This window comes from Schistocerca gregaria, chromosome 8 (assembly GCF_023897955.1).
Source record: "Schistocerca gregaria isolate iqSchGreg1 chromosome 8, iqSchGreg1.2, whole genome shotgun sequence".
Classification (NCBI taxonomy): domain Eukaryota; kingdom Metazoa; phylum Arthropoda; class Insecta; order Orthoptera; family Acrididae; genus Schistocerca; species Schistocerca gregaria.
Window position 1 is genome coordinate 123978088 of NC_064927.1, and position 20278 is coordinate 123998365.

At 41.0% G+C, this 20278-nt stretch overlaps 1 protein-coding gene across 2 annotated transcripts in view; it reads right to left on the reverse strand.

The window, feature by feature from the left end:
• Window positions 1-13918, reverse strand: part of LOC126284732 (fatty acid-binding protein, muscle-like) — a 57539-nt gene extending 43621 nt beyond the window's left edge. The window contains exons 1-3 of one of the 2 annotated variants that reach the window (XM_049983868.1): window positions 13827-13918; window positions 5113-5393; window positions 3430-3566 (exon numbers count right to left, since the gene is read on the reverse strand). In XM_049983868.1, the coding sequence (XP_049839825.1) occupies window positions 3516-3566; window positions 5113-5393; window positions 13827-13908 (414 nt within the window). In that variant the 5' untranslated portion in view covers window positions 13909-13918 and the 3' untranslated portion in view covers window positions 3430-3515. Of the gene's footprint in view, window positions 1-3429; window positions 3567-5112; window positions 5394-13826 lie in introns of those variants that run through there. The other variant, XM_049983870.1, reaches the window with a different exon arrangement.
• Window positions 13919-20278: the final 6360 nt, after the last annotated feature.

Genomic DNA, 20278 nt, shown 5'->3' on the forward strand with positions numbered 1-20278 from the left:
CGTTATCCTGATTTCATACGGGATACTCTACCTGTGCTGCTAGAACATGTGCCTTTACGACACAACATGTGCTTCATGCACGATGGAGCTCCTGCACATTTCAGTCGAAGTGTTCGTACGCTTCTCAACAACAGATTCGGTGACCGATGGATTGGTAGAGGCGGACCAATTCCATGGCCTCCACGCTCTCCTGACCTCGACCCTCTTTACTTTCATTTATGGGGGAATTTGAAAGCTCTTGTCTACGCAACCCAGGTACCAAATGTAGTGACTCTTCGTGCTCGTATTGTGGACGGCTGTGATACAATACGCCATTCTCCAGGGCTGCATCAGCGCATCAGGGATTCCATGCGACGGAGGGTGGATGCATGTATCCTCACTAACGGAGGACATTTTGAACATTTCCTGTAACAAAGTGTTTGAAGTCACGCTGGTACATTCTGTTGCTGTGTGTTTCAATTCCATGACTAATGTGATTTGAAGAGAAGTAATAAAATGAGCTCTAAGATGGAAAGTAAGCGTTTCCGGACACATGTCCACATAACATATTTTCTTTGTTTGTGTGTGAGGAACGTTTCCTGAAAATTTGGCCGTACCTTTTTGTAACACCCTGTATACCTCGCGGCCCGTATGCAACACGTGCGCCTGCGATCGCAATGCACTCTTAGCGCTCGCGGCGGCGTCTAACGTCCCGTACGCAAGTTGTGCGATTGCTGTCGCAGGTCGACTCTTAATTTATGATGTTACAAGTGGTATATTGGAGTGATTCACGTTCATATATAGGCATATTGCCAGTTAACTGACTCACGTGAGTGCACTAAGGTATCAATAAATTTGGAAAAAAAAGGAGCATCGGATATTCGAAGGACAGTCATAGGGATTTTTAACATGGCTGTCAATCGGCAACTGTTGTATAATACAAAATTCTGAAAAACGCAGCCCTCAGTCGCGAACACAATTAATTTGTAACCTAGGTTTCGGTGTCGCAAGGTACCCCTTCTTCGGAAAACATTTAAACTAAATGTTATAGCATAGCGTACCAAAAAATTCGAAATGCCTGACAGCGTCAGAGATAGAATTAAAATAAGATGCAACAGAGGTGCAAGCCTCTAGGGGCTGCCATGTGTTCTCTGCTACAGGCAACACAAAACACGCTATGTTGTAACATATAGTTTCAATTTTGCCCGAAGAAGCTGTCCCTTGTGACACCGAAACCTAGGTTACAAATTAATTGTGTTTTCTCGACTGAGGGTTGGGTTTTTCAAAATTTTGTAGAGTCATAAAGGCTTTAACTGTTATTGTTGTTGTTGTTGTTGCTGTGGTTTTGGTGGTGGTGCTCTTCAATGCGCAATGGTTTCATGAAACACTTCACATTAATTTTGTGCAAGCATCTTCATCTCAGCAATACCAACTAGATACATTTGAAACAGTTTACTGTACTGAAGATTTAGTCTTCCTCTACAGTTTCACCCTCCATTCTTCCTGATATTACCAATCCGTTTATTCATGGATGACACAGGTTGTGTGGTTATCAAACGATTCCTTACTTTAGTCAAGTTGTGCCACAGTTTTCATTCAGTTAGATTCAGAACCTCCTCACTACTTATTCGATAAACTCATCTGATTTCCAACATTCTTTTGCAGCACCAATTTTTAAAACCTTCTCTTCTAGTGTGAACTGCATATAGATCTCGTTTCTCTTCTGTACAAAGTTATACTCGACACTAATACATTCAGAAAAGCTAAGTCATACATTTATATTGAATGATGACAAACTTCTTAGTTTCAGAAATACTTTCTTTCTTCTGCGTTTCATATCCTCTCTACTTCGATCGTCATCAGTTATTTTCCTGAACAAACGGCAAAACTCACTGTTTATGGTATCTCATTTTCTAATCTAATTCTATCAGCACCAACTTATTTATTTCTAGTACATTTGATTTCCTTTGTTTTGCTTCTGGTGATATTAATGATATAAACTGTGTTCAAGACCCTATTCGTTCCATACAACTGACCTTGCAAAGCCTTTGCAGTCTCTTTAACAATGTCATCGCAAAAATGATTATATTTGTTCTTCCTGTGCTTTCATTCTTTCTTGAAATTTCTTCTTCGTTTCCGTTACTGGGCTCCCAGCGTACTGACTGAATAACATCAGTGATAGGCTACCTGTCTCTCTCATTCAGTTCTCAACCACTGCTTCCCTTCATGCCCCTCGACTCTTGTAACAGCCGTCAGGTGTCTGTACTGGTTGTAAATAGCCTTTCGCTTCCTGTATTTTGCGCGTGCTACCTTCGACGCTTCAAATAGTGTATTCCAGTGAACACTGACATAAACATTTTCTGAGTCTACAAATGCCATAAACATAGGTTTACCTTTTCTTAACTTATATACTAAGATTAGTCATAGGGTTTGTACTGCCTGATGTGTTCCAATATTTCGCCGGAATCAAAAATTGCCTCCCCCGACGTCGACTTCTACCATTCTTTTACATTTTTCTGTACGTATTGTGTTTTGGTGTTTTGCATCAATGACTTATTGAACTGCTTGTCCAAGTAAACAATCACCAAGTGCAAATTGTAGCATACAGAACACCTATAATATCTTTTCGTAAAAAAGACATAATGCTGCTCAGTTCTGTAGATGGACTACAAGTAAAAAGTTTAGCTTGAGAATAAGGGACAACAATGAAGAATAGTATTTCGCAGAGAAGATACATTGAAAGAGACGGTTTTTGGATGGTTTATATAGTATATCGTCTTGGATTTCATTAATAAGAGGACGTCAGGAGTAATTTCGGGGAAGTGAGGAAAATATTACTAGATAAAAATTAGCTCCTGGCAAATGTTGGCATAGTTCTGGCAAAAATATCTAAGGCGTATCGTCTTTAGCGCAGAGTTCTTGATTATACGAATAAAGGCGGAAGGTAAAATGAAGAAAGCTGACTGAAAGCGGTTGTCGCTTAAGGCGTGCACGAAATGTCCACTATTCACGTGTCGTGTTGCGCAGTGTATTTCCCTTCTTACAATGACGGTCCGTATTCCGTCTTGCTGTAGCAGCTATCGTTGGGTGTTATTACTTTAGTAGTTGGTTATACATGTATGCAACAAACTGGAATCAGTCTGCCATCCTGCAGAGAAAACACATAAATTGCATGTTTGCTGCTGTAGCAAACAAATATTCAGCCCTTCATCCACCAAGCACTCCTCCACATCCTAAGGTGTGTAAGGAGCACTTCAGAGTATAGATCTGACGGTATCTTCCAGTGCTCACTATATTACTTCCGGAATCAGTCTGCAACATGTTACGCATGATCGCTCTAGTCTGTATTTTAAAATGAAGCAACAGAATTGGTGACAAAAAGGATCGGATCTCAACGTTTTAACTTTAATTTATTCGTGAAACATATAAAAATAGAATAACTTAAGAGATAACGATGGGGTATAGTCAGGAGATCTTTCCGATGAAAGTTTTTCACTGTATACACAGTAAATACACTGTATTTTCAAAAACAGAGTTCAAACTGCCTTGTAGATCCTTTTTGCTGTGACGTTGCCGATAGTGAGGGTCTGTAAAAGAAAAAAAAGTCTATAAGAAAAAGCATTGCCCTGTTTTCTTTTTGTGCCTTTTCTATAATGTAACAAAACTGGCAATAATAAGGCAAATGCAGTTATTTTATTATCACACAGTATATCAATATGTTTTAGTATTTACATTTATTATGAGACACTGCGGATATTTTTGTCTTATATGCCTTGAAATACTTAATTTTTTCAGCATACGTAACATTACAGGTGAGAAATTAAATACTGATAACTTGAATTTGTTTACAGTGATTTCCTAATCCACATGAAATTAGTTTTTAATGTAAGGGAAAAGGATTTTGAGGCCAGATGGTTCAAATGGCTCTGAGCACTATGGGACTCAACTGCTGTGGTCATCAGTCAACTAGAACTTAGAACTACGTAAACCGAACTAACCTAAGGACATCACACACATCCATGCCCGAGGCAGGATTCGAACCTGCGACCGTAGCAGTCGCACGTTTCCAGACTGCGCGCCTAGAACCGCGAGACCACCGCGGCCGGCTTTTGAGGCCAGAGTTCATTTGAATAAATTCTTGAGTGTGTGTGTGTGTGTGTGTGTGTGTGTGTGTTTGTGTGTGTGTGTGTGTGTGCGCGTATGTGTGTGTGTGAGAGAGAGAGAGAGACAGAGAGAGAGAGAGAGAGCATATATGCCAGCGCAACTTATGTGATCGTAAATCTACGAAAAGTTTCGCTGCTGTTGCAGGCAACCTTTATGTGGATGACATTTAATACTACTGTGGTATTGATTCCTCTGATCAAGTTCTTTGGTGAAGGCTTGACAAGAAGAACTGAGAATTCAGTCATCTGACACTCGAAGATGAAGTAGATCTCTCACTGAATGAAGTTCAGTTTGTTAGTGACATTTTCAGTAAGGGTCTCTGTGATATCTAATGGAGAATAGAGATCCATTACAAAACAGATTGATCCTGACATTGTAGAATTGCCACATAAATTGTGAAGGACGAACAGCAAAAGAAAGTACTAAAGACCGCTAACACAGAAAGTGATTGACGATAAAGCAGTATACTCAACAATATTATAGGAACAGCTACATGGAAGAAGAACAAAACATCATGCAGTACTTGATAGTCCGAGGATTCTGCGAGAGAACTTCATCAAAAGAATTTTAGGCAAAATGTAGAATTAAATTATTCTAATAGAGATTCTCTTCGAGAAGGCAGTTTTCACAAGCTTTCATAGAAATTATTAATAATTTGAAGAACGTCTTTATGATTTCAGAATGTTGACTAAAACTGACAGCAGTATCAGAGGTTGTGTGGCTTGTTGATTGTTTCATGACTCAATATGTCCATGCTGACATTCATTAATTAAGCCTTACTTAAATCTGACACTAAAAAAGTAATTTTCAGCATCTATGGCTTGGAATAGCAGAAATCAAATGCTTCTGTTAATTTATTCAAAATCTCAATAAGATGTGGCATCATAATGCTCACTCATATACGACACAAGACAAGAGCAGGTGTAAAACAGAAAGTGCTGAGAGTGGGAGTATTGTGTTGAGACTCACCGCGACCATCTTGTCGGCGCTGAAGGTCTTCTCTATGGTGACGGTCTTTCCGTCCTCGTACTTCTCGACCTTGACCAGCGTGTCGGCGCCCCTTTGGGTGACGGTGCTCTTCCTCTTGCGGCCAGCTGTGTCCTCTGTGAACTCCTCCCCCAGGCGGTATGTCAGCACGTGTTTGTACTCGCCCAGCTGTGTCACATCCGTCACCTTGTCACCCTCCAGTGTCAGTGTCAGGATGTCCTTCCCTGACAGAGCCAGCTGGCGGTGTGTGGGGTCTGTCACTCCTGTGGGAAAAATTAAGCAAACACTACAAACAATCTGTCAGATGATCATCTGCAACTGAGGATTATAGCATAGGTTCAAAATACCGCGTCAGTTGTAAGGTTCTTTTTATTTGACGCAGTACCGGTTATGGGCTCTTACATGCCCATTATCAGGTGTCATTCTGAAAATAAACAAGAGACCGGAGCTAATAATGTGGTAGTGGTCCCGCTTTCTTCCTCCAGTAAACAAATGGCAGTACTTTTGCCGTTCCGGTTTATCAGTTCGCTTCCACCTTCGTCTATGTTACTGTATCTTATGCAGTTGCTGGTGATACATTGTGTCCTATACTTGGGCACCGTGGCGCTATGGGTCACAGCTCAAAGTATAACTGTCCAGGTGATCATTGCCTATTTCTTTACCCAGGCAGCCTTCTGTAGTATTGTCTGGTGTCACTTCGACATTGACTTACATTTTTCCACACCTAGCCCAACCGCTAGTTTCTAATATGTTATATGGAACTTCATTTCAGCTTTATAATGTGCACTGCTATGTATAAAAAACTATTATTCATTCTGGTCTCTAGTTTAGTTTCAGTATAACACCTGATGATGGTAGTATAAGAGCCTGAAACCGGTAATGCTTTAACTAAAAAGAGTCTTACAACCGAAGTTGTATTTTCAATCTGTGATAGGTAAACACTGTAGTACTTCTGTCACATATCCCATAGATAGTTGGTGTTAGATAACAATAGAAGATGTAAACATGCTTACAATGATTACTCACATTGCCGATGAGCTTCAGACATAATTCTAATGATATGCTTTTGTGTAATGCAAGTTTCCTTTACTCACATGTTTCGTTATTAACATCAGTTTATATCATCTTTGTCCTAAGATTACTGGGTCCAACGTGTTATAAAACAGTAACCTCCTACCCTGATCATACATAATTGATCAGACATAATTCTAATGATATGCTTTTGTGTAATGCAAGTTTCCTTTACTCACATGTTTCGTTATTAACATCAGTTTATATCATCTTTGTCCTAAGATTACTGGGTCCAACATGTTATAAAACAGTAACCTCCTACCCTGATCCGCTAAATAATCGATCGCCCACGTATGTAATTTGTGGTAAAGAAATAATAAACTGAAAAGTCACACTTGATGGCGATTTTTTTACTCAGTGCAAAATGAACATTTGCTAAGTGATAAATTTGTTTTCTTTCATTATTTTGTGAGCTTTTAAGGGAGAACAACTTTAGAAAAGTGTTGAAATTATATTTCAAGTGTTGGAAGTTGGTGCTCTCATTATGAGTATAATCTGGTAAACTTGCGACAAATTTTAAGAATTGCTAGTTTTTCACACGTATCAGTGTCTACAACGTCACACATCCTGGACTATGTGCTGCATAAAATATAATAGTGTAGCCATACTCTGTGGCATTGATGGCTACTGTGTCCAAAATTGTTCCGAACGGGCTTAGTAGTAAGGAAGTAATAAAACATCGTGTCTGATCATCAGTTTTAACTGAATGAACTGCAAAACAGGAAAAATTTCTATGCTTTCATTATTTTCTGTTTTTGGTATCAGCGAGAACAAGTTTCGAAAAGGTTTGAAATTGTGTGTCAAGTGTTCTGATTTTCAAATGCCGGATGAGCCTGGGTAGCGTGCAAAGCATGAGATACGATGTTTCTAGACATGTACACAATCTCTAACTTTAAAACAGAACTTATCGTATTAAAACTTTAACGTAGGATTACGTCTCGTAATGAGTAGGTCATAACACTCTTTTACATTTTTGAATGCGGCCAGTAATTACATGAAACGTGTAAAATCAAATTTTTACTGGCCCTAGAAACTGTTAGCTGGTTTTAGCTTTTTATTAACGTAGATGTGGATCTGAACACTCCTCAGCACACTTCTAACAGTCAATTACATCTATTCATGTGTTAGGAAGAGCTACAGTTAGTGGCATTGATGTTGAGTAACATTTTTTTTCTGAGATGACGTATCACTTACAATGATTTATCTACACCGAATATTCTTAATAGCTACACACAATATAATTGTGTTCTAAATAAAAATACACATGTCAGTCATACAGAAAAGTGGTTGATCAGTTGTATATAATATAACATGACTTTTATGCTTTAAAAGAAGATTGCAACGATACTGGAAAGGGATCCCCAGCGTTAACCAGTGCTCAGGTTAAATAATTTTGTGTGTGTGTGTGTGTGTGTGTGTGTGTGTGTGTGTTTGGTGCAAGAAAACACAAAATCGAAATTTCTTGTTACCAGGTTCTGGTCTGCAGCTGTGTATGGTTTGCATTCCTCATATCTCGTTCTTAGGTAAAATGTGACCGTTTTCTTCCAATGTGATGAATATAAAATAAACCCTGAATACGTCGCTATTTTCGCATCAAGTTTAGAGGTGACTCCAGCCAAAACACTTACACATTCGTCTGCGTGAGACTGGTTTCTAGCTCACTCTTCCAAGATAGTTTCAGCCTACCATAGGATGTGCTTTCCATTCTTTAAATATCAATATAAGTTGATTTGTTCTTTTCCCATACAATCAGTGATTTGATGTGTAAATTGTAAGTAAATTAACTCCTCTAAAATAACAAATATTGATGTCGTCATCCGTAACGGTACGTTAATATCCTCATGTAGCGTTTGTTATAAAGTCGTGATACAATGACATACATAAAATATCTCAGTTGAGAACGCGTCACAGATTTCTTTTCGAAATGCTATCAGTAGTTTATGATAGCAGGAGAAACGCGTGCACAGATTTTTGTTCGAAATGCTATGAGCAGTTTATGATAGCAGGAGGTGCCAGAGAATTTTGATTTGTTAAAGGTTCTGTAATCGACTTTTCCAGCGTTCTCCCATGCTGCTTTCCATTTTTTGGTTAACTGACATTGTTTTCCGCACCGCGTTTCAAAAAAGTAGGACGTGTATGGCAATTTAATAACGGCGAATATTTGTCAATACATCTTCATACCAGAGTTTCTGAAAAATAATGATATCCATTACTTAATTACTTTACTTTCCGTGTCTGTTGTGCACTAATTCTTCCCACTCCAGTTCTCTTCTGTTTTTACAGTGCTGTCCTTCGGTAAAACTCAGTCTTGCAGATTTACTGCTTCGCACAAGAGAAGTCACATAAGTCGTCTTCTACATATCCATATTTATAAGGATGTTTTTGCATTTAGAGACTCCTGATCATAGGCAACTGAATGCTCTCCATGTGGGGTATGCGAGCCTGTGGCCCTCACGGACCTTCTTTCAATTGGTAAATAAGGTTAACTGGTGTCTCCCGCCGTACAGGTGCCTCTAGAAGTCTGATCTCAAGTGTTGTTTTAAAGAGATGGGGGGAGGGGGGGTTGACAACAGTGTGGTTATTCACGGTGCAGGGTGTCCCAGGCGGAATAGTAAGTACTCAAGGATATGGCAGGAACGATGATTCTAAGCACAAAATTTTACTAAATAAAGACTTTGAAACGCATATCATGAGAGTTACGAGTTGTCTGTTTTCCTTGATACTGTGAAAGCAATGTCTTCTACTGCAGGCTCTTTGCTTTAGACATTTTGAAAGGTGGTAGTACGGACCAAAACAAGAAAAATGTGTCGGGTAAACATGGGCTATAATGTACATACCTTAACAGTTATGAGCATTTGCTCATCTTCGCTGCTGGGAAACACACCTTATCTACAGAACAACTGCCTATAGCTCTTAACGAATGGATTTTAAAGCTCATGTTTACTGAACAAAATTTTTACTGAACAATTGTTTATTGTTTACCTCCTTTCAAAATAAGGAAAGCATAGAGTCCGCAGCATAACCAATTTGTTTCAAGTAGCGAAGTTGAACAAGTGCTCATAGCTCTTAAGGTATGCACTTCAGAGCCCATGTTTACTGTACTTTCTTACCTCGAAAGGTCTATCCTGTCATACCCTTTCCTCCTGAGACACCATGGGTACCGTATGTCTTGGGTCTTCCGTTCGCATCTACAACTCTTCTTCTGCAGCAATTATTTTTCAAAATTGGGATGCAGCTATATCTGCGAAAGGGTATATGCCTCAAGCATCCAATAATAATACTTGCTGTCTCATTAAGAGAAATGTCTACTTTATTTCAATGAGCTGATGTTTCTCACCTCAGCGGTATAGAGTATCCCACTGCAAGACTTACGGCCACAGCAGTGGCATTTAATAACACAGGATACTTTGTCCGTAATGTGCCAGTCAGTTTCTCAGTAGATAGTTCCTTCAGATACCTCTTCCATTTCATTCAGTGCAGTGGTGTTTGAAAGAAAGAGTATCTCAAATCTGACACCTAGATCGGATTAGGTTCATGTTCCAGGGGCACGTCTCCCCCCTCTCCTCCCCCGCCACCATTTTATTTAAATAGTTGCTGTGGATTCTTTATTGGAGAGGTGAGAACTGCAGAGACGGTTCTTATTAGGATTCAGTTTCAGCAGACTGTTAGACTGCTCTGGGAAAAAGTGTATTATAAGGTTCTCCAGGCTTTCGAGAGTTTCATTTCTACCTCAGAAAATGTTTGCCCCCGAGTGTGATTAACATCCTGTTCATATAGACGAAAAATTTGTTATATCGTTGGTATGAGCTTTGTATAACAAAGGTGCCAATACACTTCCTGGAGGTAAGCTGTATTGTCTGAACTTCCTATTATTAGGCACGTGGGTCTAAAGTCTTTTGTTAATTTACACAATGTGCAAAGTAATTTTTTGTGGTTAACTCTTGCATATGCTGCTGTTAAATCAATGTCTCGCATCAAAAACTGTTTCTCACAGCTATCTTCTATGAGCTGGGTAAATTTAAATATTTGTCCACAGTATGATTTCCAGGCCTGAAACTTGCCTCTTCTGGTTTTATCATCTCGTTTATTTTTTCTGCGACTTTCTTATAAAGCATTCGTTACAAAATTTTGTACAGATAGGGTAAGACGGATGTTCAGCGGAAGATTTCGGGAGTGAGGATTCCTTCCCACGATCAAGCAAAGTCACTAAGTGGGTGGTTCGCCATAGTCTTTGGATCCTGTAGTCCAGGAAGGACTGTTTATGGACGACGTAACCCACCAACCACTCTGAGGGATCTACGCCGCCGAATCACCGTAGAGAAGTGGGACGATCTGGACTAACAGTGCCTTATTTGAACTTGTGGATAGTATGCCACGACTAATACAGCCGTGTATCGGTGCAAGAGGACATGCTACTGGGTATTAGAGGTACCGGTGTGTAGAGCAATCTGAAGGTCTGTATGGTGGTACAACATGCAATGTGTGGTTGCCATGAGCAATAAAAAGGGCGGAAATTATGTTTATGCTGATCTTTATTGAAATTTTATGTACAGGCTCCGGCACTCTCGGATCCGAGGTGATGGAAAGCTTTTTTTGATGTGTCCTTTTTAAGACACGAGGGAGTGGCTTCCATAGGACTAGAGGGATCTGTAAAGGGTAAAAACTCGAGAGGAAGGGGAACACAAAGACAGGAATATATCCTACAGGTAATTGAAGAAGTAGGGTGCAAGTGCTACTCTGAAATAGAGCTTGCCACAGCAGAGGAGACCATGCCGAGCCGCAGCCGACTAGTCAGATGACTGATGGTGAATTGGTTCAGATGGATCTGAGCAAATATGGGACTTAACTTCTGAGGTCAGCAGTCCCCAACAACTAAGAACTACTTAAATCTAACTACCCTAAGGACATTACACCCATCCATGCCCGAGGCAGGATTCGAACCTGCGACCGTAGCGGTTGAGCGGTTCCAGACTGCAGCGCCTAGAACCACTCGGCCACACAGGGCGTTAGATGACTGATGACCCAAAGAGAAAAGCCCTCTATTATGCGTCATGTCAAGATCATTCAGCAGTGCTATCTATTTTTCTTTCCTTCCATCATTGAGTGGTGCGGTCTAGACTTCGCCTGCGGTTTTGGCTTCTTCAGCAGAGTAGTCTTCGTCAAAGTGTTCTCCGTACGCACTGAGTAATTGTTTGACGTGCTGTGTTAGTCCCACTAGGTTTAGAGTCCTGCCTTATTGTATAATATTTTTACGTGATATTTTCTCCGTTACGTCTACAAAAATCCTGTAATTTTATATCGTTCGTTATCACTTGGTCTATCTCTAGTTCGAAATCATTCCACCTTGCCTTTTTTAATTTGAAACGTCATTAAAGTGGAACATTTTCAGAGTCACAGACCATCTGATTCCAGTTGTTACTGGCCAATGTTAAGCTCTGGGTATAGGATCTTCTACAGGTTTCACGACATGTTGGTCAAGGACATTCGTGATCTATATAGTGTTCACATTACATCACCGATGCTTCGAATCGTGAAAAAGTTTTAAGGTCTTCGCCGTTCCTGTCTGTGCTATTATACCCGCATATGATGATATGACATTTAAAGTTGTCCATTACGTTTTAAATTTTTTAATTTGCCAAATTGATTGGTTTCAAAAATGCGAAAACTGTAATGCGTCTTTTTTGACAGTGCATCCCGCGTACCATTAACACACTCATTTCCAGAAAACAGAACACGATGAATAGGACGCTCATATTCACAGAATTGTACATTAGTATGTTCTGTAGAAATGATTAGCATTCAGTCACCTCGGTTCAACATGTGTCCTGTTGCCTAGTAGGCACTTGGTCCGGCATGCGCCCTCATAAATTGTTCCACACGTGATGGCATTGACGCGTATAAGACGCGAATGATATCCTGTAGTGTAGCCATCCCCGCTCAGTTCATCTGGTTCCGAAGTTATCTGTGCTGTTTGGCATTCGGTCACGGCACTGCACCTGTTGCTTCACCATATCCCACATGTTTTCGAGTAGCGACAAGCCTGGTGGTGTGGTGGGCCGAGGCAAAAGGACGACATCCTGTGAAGCAAAGAAGCACGTGTTCTTGCGGGAACCTATCGTAGTGCATTGACTTGGTGAAAAATGGCGTCTTGGGCGCTGTGCAGAACGGGTGTAGCTATGGGTGGCAGGTTGTCATTCACGTAGGTCGCAGTGGACATGCACCAACTGTGATTTGTATTTGTACCCAACAGCATCTCACACGATAAGGTCTTGATTTTGCGGTGTGTTTCTTGCGCAAATGTAGTCACTAAGATGCTCTTCTCGACTTCTGTAGCGAACTTCAATCGGCCATCCTTTTCAAACACACAGAACCTGGATTCGTCCGAAAACACTATCTGACGCCTTTTCTGTCTGCGATGACGTCAATTCATACACCACCGCCGTCTAGCATGTTTCTACGCATTCGTGAAAGGTGGTGCGCACGTAAGCCGTGCCTTAATGAACTACGACAGACTGTCACCCCTAATAGTGTACGATGTATTGCACTGTTCTACTGTTTCGCCAGAGCCGAGGAGAAAGCAGACGCAGATCTGTTCTGCAATGACATAAGGATGAGGCGTCCATCTCCTCGAGGGGTGGTCTGAGAGGTGCGACCTGCCCGCCTCGTGTTTTACAGCCTTCCGTCACCATTCGGCATACACCCGTTGTACTGTCAAAACACTTCGTCCCACGCCAGAAGCAGTTTCTCGGATGCATGCATCACATTCTCTCATGCCAATTTCCGCCCTCTTTCAGACTCACTGATTTGACGGCACAGTTCACGCATAGGTCTGCGAGGCATCCTGAATGTCTGCTCAAGTCACACTGATCTCATTACCTTTGCTATATAGCGAGAACGAGAGTAGCAGGCACATTTTACCGGTAGGTGGTGTTGCACCGTGATATCGATGCTGACACTGAACACGCGAACCGACATTGTCCAAATGCTAATCATTTCTCCAAAAGATGCTATTGTACATGTTCTGTATGGACGTCCTATCTTCAGTCGTTCAAGGTGCTCTGGTTTTTCTCAACATAAGTGTACATCAATTCTACGACGTTTGTATAGGTCAGTCCATGACACTTAATTTCAGTAAAGCAGTCTTTCATTGTTAAATGAAGTCATTCTGAAGAACGTCCTTTTAAAACGCGGATTGGTATTTGAGGCTTCAATGTTGTTTTTTAGTGCATAATGATGGTTGAAGGATTGGCCATCAGTGCATAAGCCGATAACACTTTTGAATGTTTTCTTTGGTGCAATCTTAGTGGAGGCTCCTTCTTTGTTCCCCCCTGTAAATCGCTTGAAAAATATGATCAGGAGGACGAAGTTTCGTATTTATATATAGTGACTTAATACCATCTAATCCTATAAACTTTCTATGTAAATGTTCAATCTATTCGAAATCGTCCAAGAACTCTGCAGATTGTTCACTTTTAAGTTTTCCGCTCACATTTCACGTAACTCTAGCCAACTGTACAGACCTTTCTGCTGCAGTGTAAACAGAGTCTTAGTTTCTTACTTCTTCCGTAATGTAGATACAAGATATGTTACAGAGTTAATAAAAGTTAAGTGATCTATTCACTCACCGCTGGCGTCGAGGAACGCCTCCATGTTTTCCAAGCTGGCCGCGTCGAGCGCGTAGCTCTTTCCTGAGAACTGTTTCACCATGTTGAGCGGTTTGCTCCTCTCAGGTGTAGCGGCTGAAAGAGTGAGTCCACAATGTCTTGGGGCTGTGTGGCCTTTTATTTATTATCGAACCGTGTCCTTCGCTCATCCGTCACTTCCTTTGATAAGGAACGGTTCGGTATCTGATTACTAAGACGATATCCGACACTCCTGGTAATATTTTCTTGCGTAATTCGCACACGTGACGGACGTATCGTACTGAGTCGTACACTTTCTACGAAGCAAAGAAATTTTCTATGGCACTCACATCCTTCATCAATCACTCCTCAGTTTGAATTCCGTGGAAATGTTGGAACACGTGAGGCAATACTAACCTTACGACTTATCTTAGAAGATAGATTAAGAAAGGGATATCTACGTTTCTAACATTTGTGGACTTAGTGAAGGCGTTTGACAATGTTGACTGCAATACTCTCAAATTGTGAAGGTGGCAGGGGTCAATTGCCGAGAGCGAAAGACTATTTACAATTTGTACAGAAACCAGATGGCAGTCATAAGAGTCGAGGGGCATGAAAGGGAAGGAGTGGTTAGGAAAGGAGTCAGACAGGGTTGTATCCTAACCCCAGTGTTATTCAATCTGTTTATTGACCAAGCAGTAAAGGAAACGAAAGAAAAATTTGGTGTAGGAGTTAAAATGCACGAAAAAGATATAAAAATTTGAAATTTGCCGATGAGATTGTAATTCTGCCAGTGACGGCAAATGACCTGAATGAGCAGTTGAACGGAATGGACAGTCTCTTGAAAGGAGGATACAACACGAAAATCAACAAAAGCAACTCAATTTAGTGGAATTAAATTAGGTAATGATGAGGGAATTATATTAGAAAATGAGACACTTGAAGTAGTAGATGAGTTTTGCTACTTGGGGAGAAAAATAACAGATGATGGTCGAAGTAGAGAGGATATAAAAAGCGACCTGAGAACGGCAAGGAAAGCGTTTCGGAAGACGAGAAACTTTTTATCATCGAGTATAGATTTGTCAGGAAGTCTTTTCTGAAAGTACACTACTGGCCATTAAAATTGCTACAGCACAAAGATGACGTGCTACAGACGCGAAATTTAACCGACAGGAAGAAGATGCTGAGATATGCTAATGATTAGCTTTTCAGAGCATTCTCACAGGGTTGGCGCCAGTGGCGAGACCTACAACGTGCTGACATGAGGAAAGTTTCCAACCGATTTCTGATATACAAACAGCAGTTGACCGGCGTTGCCTGGTGAAATGTTGTTGTGATGCCCCGTGTAAAGAGGAGAAATGCGGACCATCACGTTGTAGCCTATCGTGATTGCTTTTTATCGTAACGCGCCATTGCGACTGTTAGTAGAATATGGAATCGGTGGGTTCAGGAGGGTAATACGGAACGCCGTGCTGGATCCCAATGGCCTTGTATCACTAGCATCGAGCTGACAGGCATCTTATCCGCATGACTGTAACGGATCGCGCAGCTACGTCTCGACCCCTGAGTCAACAGATGGGGACGTATTCAAGACAACAACCATCTGTACGAACAGTTCGACGACGTTTGCAGCAGCATGAACTATCAGCTCGGAGACCATGGCTGTGGTTACCCTTGACGCTGCATCACAGACGAACCTGAGTGCACGAATGGCAAAAAGCCTTTTTTTTCGAATGAATCCAGGTTCTGTTTACAGCATCATGTTGGTCGCATCCGTGTTTGACGACATGCCGTGAACGCACATTGGAAGCGTGTATTCGTCTTCGCCATACTGGCGTATCACCCTCCGTGATGGTATGGGGTGCCATTGGTTACACGTCTCGGTCACCTCTTGTTCGCATTGACGTTACATTTCAGATGTGTTACGACCCATGGCTCTACCCTTCATTCGATCCCTGAGAAACCCTACATTTCAACAGGATAATGCACGACCACATGTTGCAGGTCCTGTGCGGGACTTCCTGGATACAGAAAATGTTCGGCTGCTGTCCTGGCCAGCACATTCTCCAGATCTCTCACCAATTTAAAAGGCAGCTGTATCTGTACACGCCATCCAAGCTCAGTTTGACTCAATGCCCAGGCGTATCAAGGCCGTTATTACGGCCAGAGGTGGTTGTTCTGGGTACTGAGTTCTCAGGATCTATGCCCCCAAATTGCGTGAAAATGTAATCACATGTCAATTCCAGTATAATATATTTGTCTAATGAATACCCGCCTATCATCTGCATTTCTTCTTGGTGTAGCAATTTTAATGGCCAGTAGTGTATTTGTAAAGAGTGTAGCCAGGTATGGAAGTGAAACTTGGACAATAACTTGTTTGGACAAGAAGAGAAAGAAGCTTTCGAAATGTGGCGCTACAGAACAATGATGAAGATCAGAAGAGTTAGATCATGTATCTAATGGGGAAGTACTGAATAGAATTGGGGAGAAAAGGAATTTGCCGCACACCTTGACTAGAAGAAGGATTCGGTTCCTGGGACATGTTCTGAGGCATCAAGGGATCACCAAGTTAGTGCTGGAGAGCAGCGTGGAGGATAAAAATCTAAGAGGGAGGCTACGACATCTATACACAAGCAGGTGCAGAAGGATTTAGGCTGCAGTAGTTATATGGAGAAGAAGAAGCTTGCGCAGACTAGAGTGGAATGAGGGGCTGCATCAAACCAATCTCTGGACTGAAGACCACAACAACAATAACATCATTAACTACATAATTAATGTATTGGATAATGTTTGTAGCAGACGTTATCTGAAGTTCTTTCTCTAGTATTAGACACTAGAGACACTAGCGTTTCACCAGAACAATTACGAAACTGTCATTATGTCTCATGTAGTAATTGAATTCAGTAACCAGACGCAATATTTTATCTTCGCCATAGTTTGACGGCACCGAGTCAACAGCGATACACCTCAATCTTCTTGGTGCTCTTGTGTGTTAGCTGTCATTATTCAGTGAATAGTTCTGTTTCTAGTGACTGAAGAGCATTTTATTGTCCACGTGGTGGTTGAAATGGTTCTGAGCACTTTAGGACTTAACATCTGAGGTCATCAGCCCCCTAAAACTTAGAAATACTTAAACCAAACCAAGCTAAGGACATCATACACATCCATGCCCGAGGGAGGATTCGAACCTGGGAACGTAGCGGTCGCGCGGTTCCAGACTGAAGCTCCTAGAACCGCACGGCCACTACGACCGGCTGTCCATGTGCTCCACGGTAATGGTGATGGGTGTCGTAATTAACTAAATGTTTAAGAGTGTAATAACTGCTACATGGTTGCGTGTGTATTTCGGTCAGACAAAGAGTGTTTGGATGGGTTATTCTCTTTGGAAACAAGAGAGCTGAGTGAATCATTCTTGATGACTCCTGAGCCAAAATTGATGACAGTGTGCAAGAAATGAACATTAGCCACAGTTCACCGTTTGCCATAGCAGAGTTTGTGCTCATTAGGTACCACTCACCCTTACAGATAAACACATAAGGGACTTTCGGAAATGTCGAAGTCACCGTTAAGGCATATAGAAGGGATAGGAGAAGAACTATCTTACTCGTACTGTAACCGTTGCTGGCACATGATTCGATCTTCGCGAACCACAGAGTAAGCAGCAAAGCACTGTGTAGAAACATGCGTCTTCGGCTACAGAAAAAATGTGTTTAAATTCATAGCCCCTACAGGAATGTCGCTTACGGCTGTGTTTCATGATGTGTAAGGTTCGCTGAAGATTCTTTACACCCCTAAAGATCAAACAGAGCAACTCACTACGAACCATAGAGTAAGCAGCATACGGCTGTGTGGAATTCTGCCCTCGCCTACAGCATGAGTGTTTAAATTCCAACTTCAGCAATAATGTTTATCTTGAAAATGTTCTGCGATGTGGAAGGAGCAATAATGAGTCTTTACGCTGCTTAAGGTCAAACTGATCATCCTGATTTTGAGAGGCTGTAGCATTCACCGTAGAGCTCAAATGAAACTTTCCTGGAAGATTAAAACTGGGTGCGGACCGAGACTCGAACTCGAGACCTTTGCCTTTCACGAATCTGCCTGGAAAGTTTCATAACAGCGCACACTCCACTGCAGAGTGAAAATCTCATTCCGGTAGCGCAAGTGATTATCAGCAACATAGTCCGCTGAATGATTTGTCCCGGAGATTTTTCTCCACTGGGTATTAGTACACCATAATCTCAGTCATGGACGAAGAACTTCCTATTAATTTAGTATGATTTACACATCACAGATTTCGTTGCACATATCTACACTAATTCTAAATTGCACCGTGAATACAAAATAAAAACAACGTAATCTATAAAAATGTGTTTTGTCATTTTCGTCATTTGCCTCGATGGTTTGAAACCTTATATCTCCAATTTTATTGAGGGGAAGACGATGTGAGTCCGAAGTGTGCAGATGGGAAGATGTTAGTTTGTTAGCCTAGAAATAAATGGCTGTTTTGTTTAAGGAAAGCTTTTTGTTTGTGGTAATGATCAGATGGTCATATGTGGAGAAGAGGGTCGAAGTATTGAGATAGTGGGGAGCAGTTATGTGAATTTAATGACAGTCAGAAAATTTGTCACTGATGGGTGACGGGACAATTTTATAACGCCTCATTGAATGTTTCGATGAAACAGCAATGTAAGAAAGTTTTCTACGAACAAGAGGGCCTGGCGAGGGGGTAGACGGAAAAGAAAAGACAGAAGGAATAATATTTACGACATAAGACTTACCACGCGAGTCGATGAAGAAGATCATCTACATAGAGAGACCTAGACATCAGGAACGAAAAATTGTATGACTTCTCGTCAAAAAGTTTGAGTGTGTGGAGCAATAGCAGCGACTGTGTACAGAAAAGAAAACAGCAACTGCTTTTGACTGAGAAAACTGGAAAGACAACGAACAGTAGTGACGAAATGGAGTATGAAACCAAAACGTGACTGTTAGGCAAACATCTGGTGCTGGGAAATGAAGACTGGAGACGATGCAGCGATTGTCGTATTTGTTTATTTTGAGTACCAGGCACTAATTGATTTGCGAACGGAAGAATACAGTCAACTGATGCCATATATAAACAAATCTTGCACGGGATTCCACAGTCGTGGACAAAAACAGCGTGTTTCTGTAGATTAATCCCGTAGGGGCCATCTAAAGCATTTAATGGAATTTTAATAGCTTAGTTACGAAACCATTGTGCCCTTTTCTTTCTCTCACACAGCTATTGTCTCTTCGCTATATTTATAACACAATTACTGTCTACTATCTTCCCGTATGTACTACTTTTCCGTCTCTTTGCCACTGCTAGTGTCTTCTTGCCGGCCAGTGTGGCCATGCGGTTCTAGGCGCTACAGTTTGGAAACGCGTGATTGCTACGCTCACAGGTTCGAATCCTGCCAGGGGCATGGATGTGTGATGTCCTTAGGTTAGATTTAAGTAGTTTTCAGTTCAAGGGAGCTGATGACCTCAGATGTTCAGTCCCATAGTGCTCAGAGCCATTTCAACCATTTTTGACTTCTTCTCTCTCAGCATATAAAATTACGAGTACGTTCCCAAGCCAAAATATATGAAAAAAATTTAAAATTGCTGTGGAAGGGAGAATGAGGCAGCTGGCACCCCACATTCCAGAATCTTTTAAATAGACAGAAACTCACTCTCATTCCTTGTACTCCGATAGCAGCATTTTTCCACTGGTTCCCTTTTTTTGCCAGACAAATGTTGTACTTAGGTGAAACTAGAGTAACTAAAACTAATTTGACGGCTCAGACTGGATTCTGCAACAAATAAATGAATGAATTAAATAAAAATACGCATGTGTTTTACTACTACAACATGGACTTCTCAGGTGATAAAGGAGAGACTTTTACAGGGTATTTCTGCGTGCTATGACACTTTATACACAACATTTTCGCCATTTTACGTATGTATTTCATTTAGGTGTAAAGATAAGGTAAATTTGGGCCTCTGTTCGCCATAGGAATCTTAGGGATACATCGTAAACATTGCCGCCATTTTCTGTGCATATCCATCTAGAATCTGCGGATTGGTTTTGGTACGAAAAAAAACAAATTTTTATGGTGTTTCTCGATAACATATATATATATATATATATATATATATATATATATATATATATATATATATATATATATTAATGGGGAGATGGCTCTTGTGGATAACTGGCAAGAGAATCAGTTTTCTTCTCATATCGGATTTTGCGTGTACAAGTAGAGTAACTATGAAACTCTGTATCCTGTAAACGGACGAAAACATCAAAAGAATTTTCAAAACTGTTCTAGATCGGCATCTTAGAAATGTAAAAATTTCGACACTTCCTTTGCCTACAAGTCTTGGAATGCTCGGTTGGGTTTTGGTCTGCTGTTGGCTGTGAAAATATAGTAAAAAATCTCTTT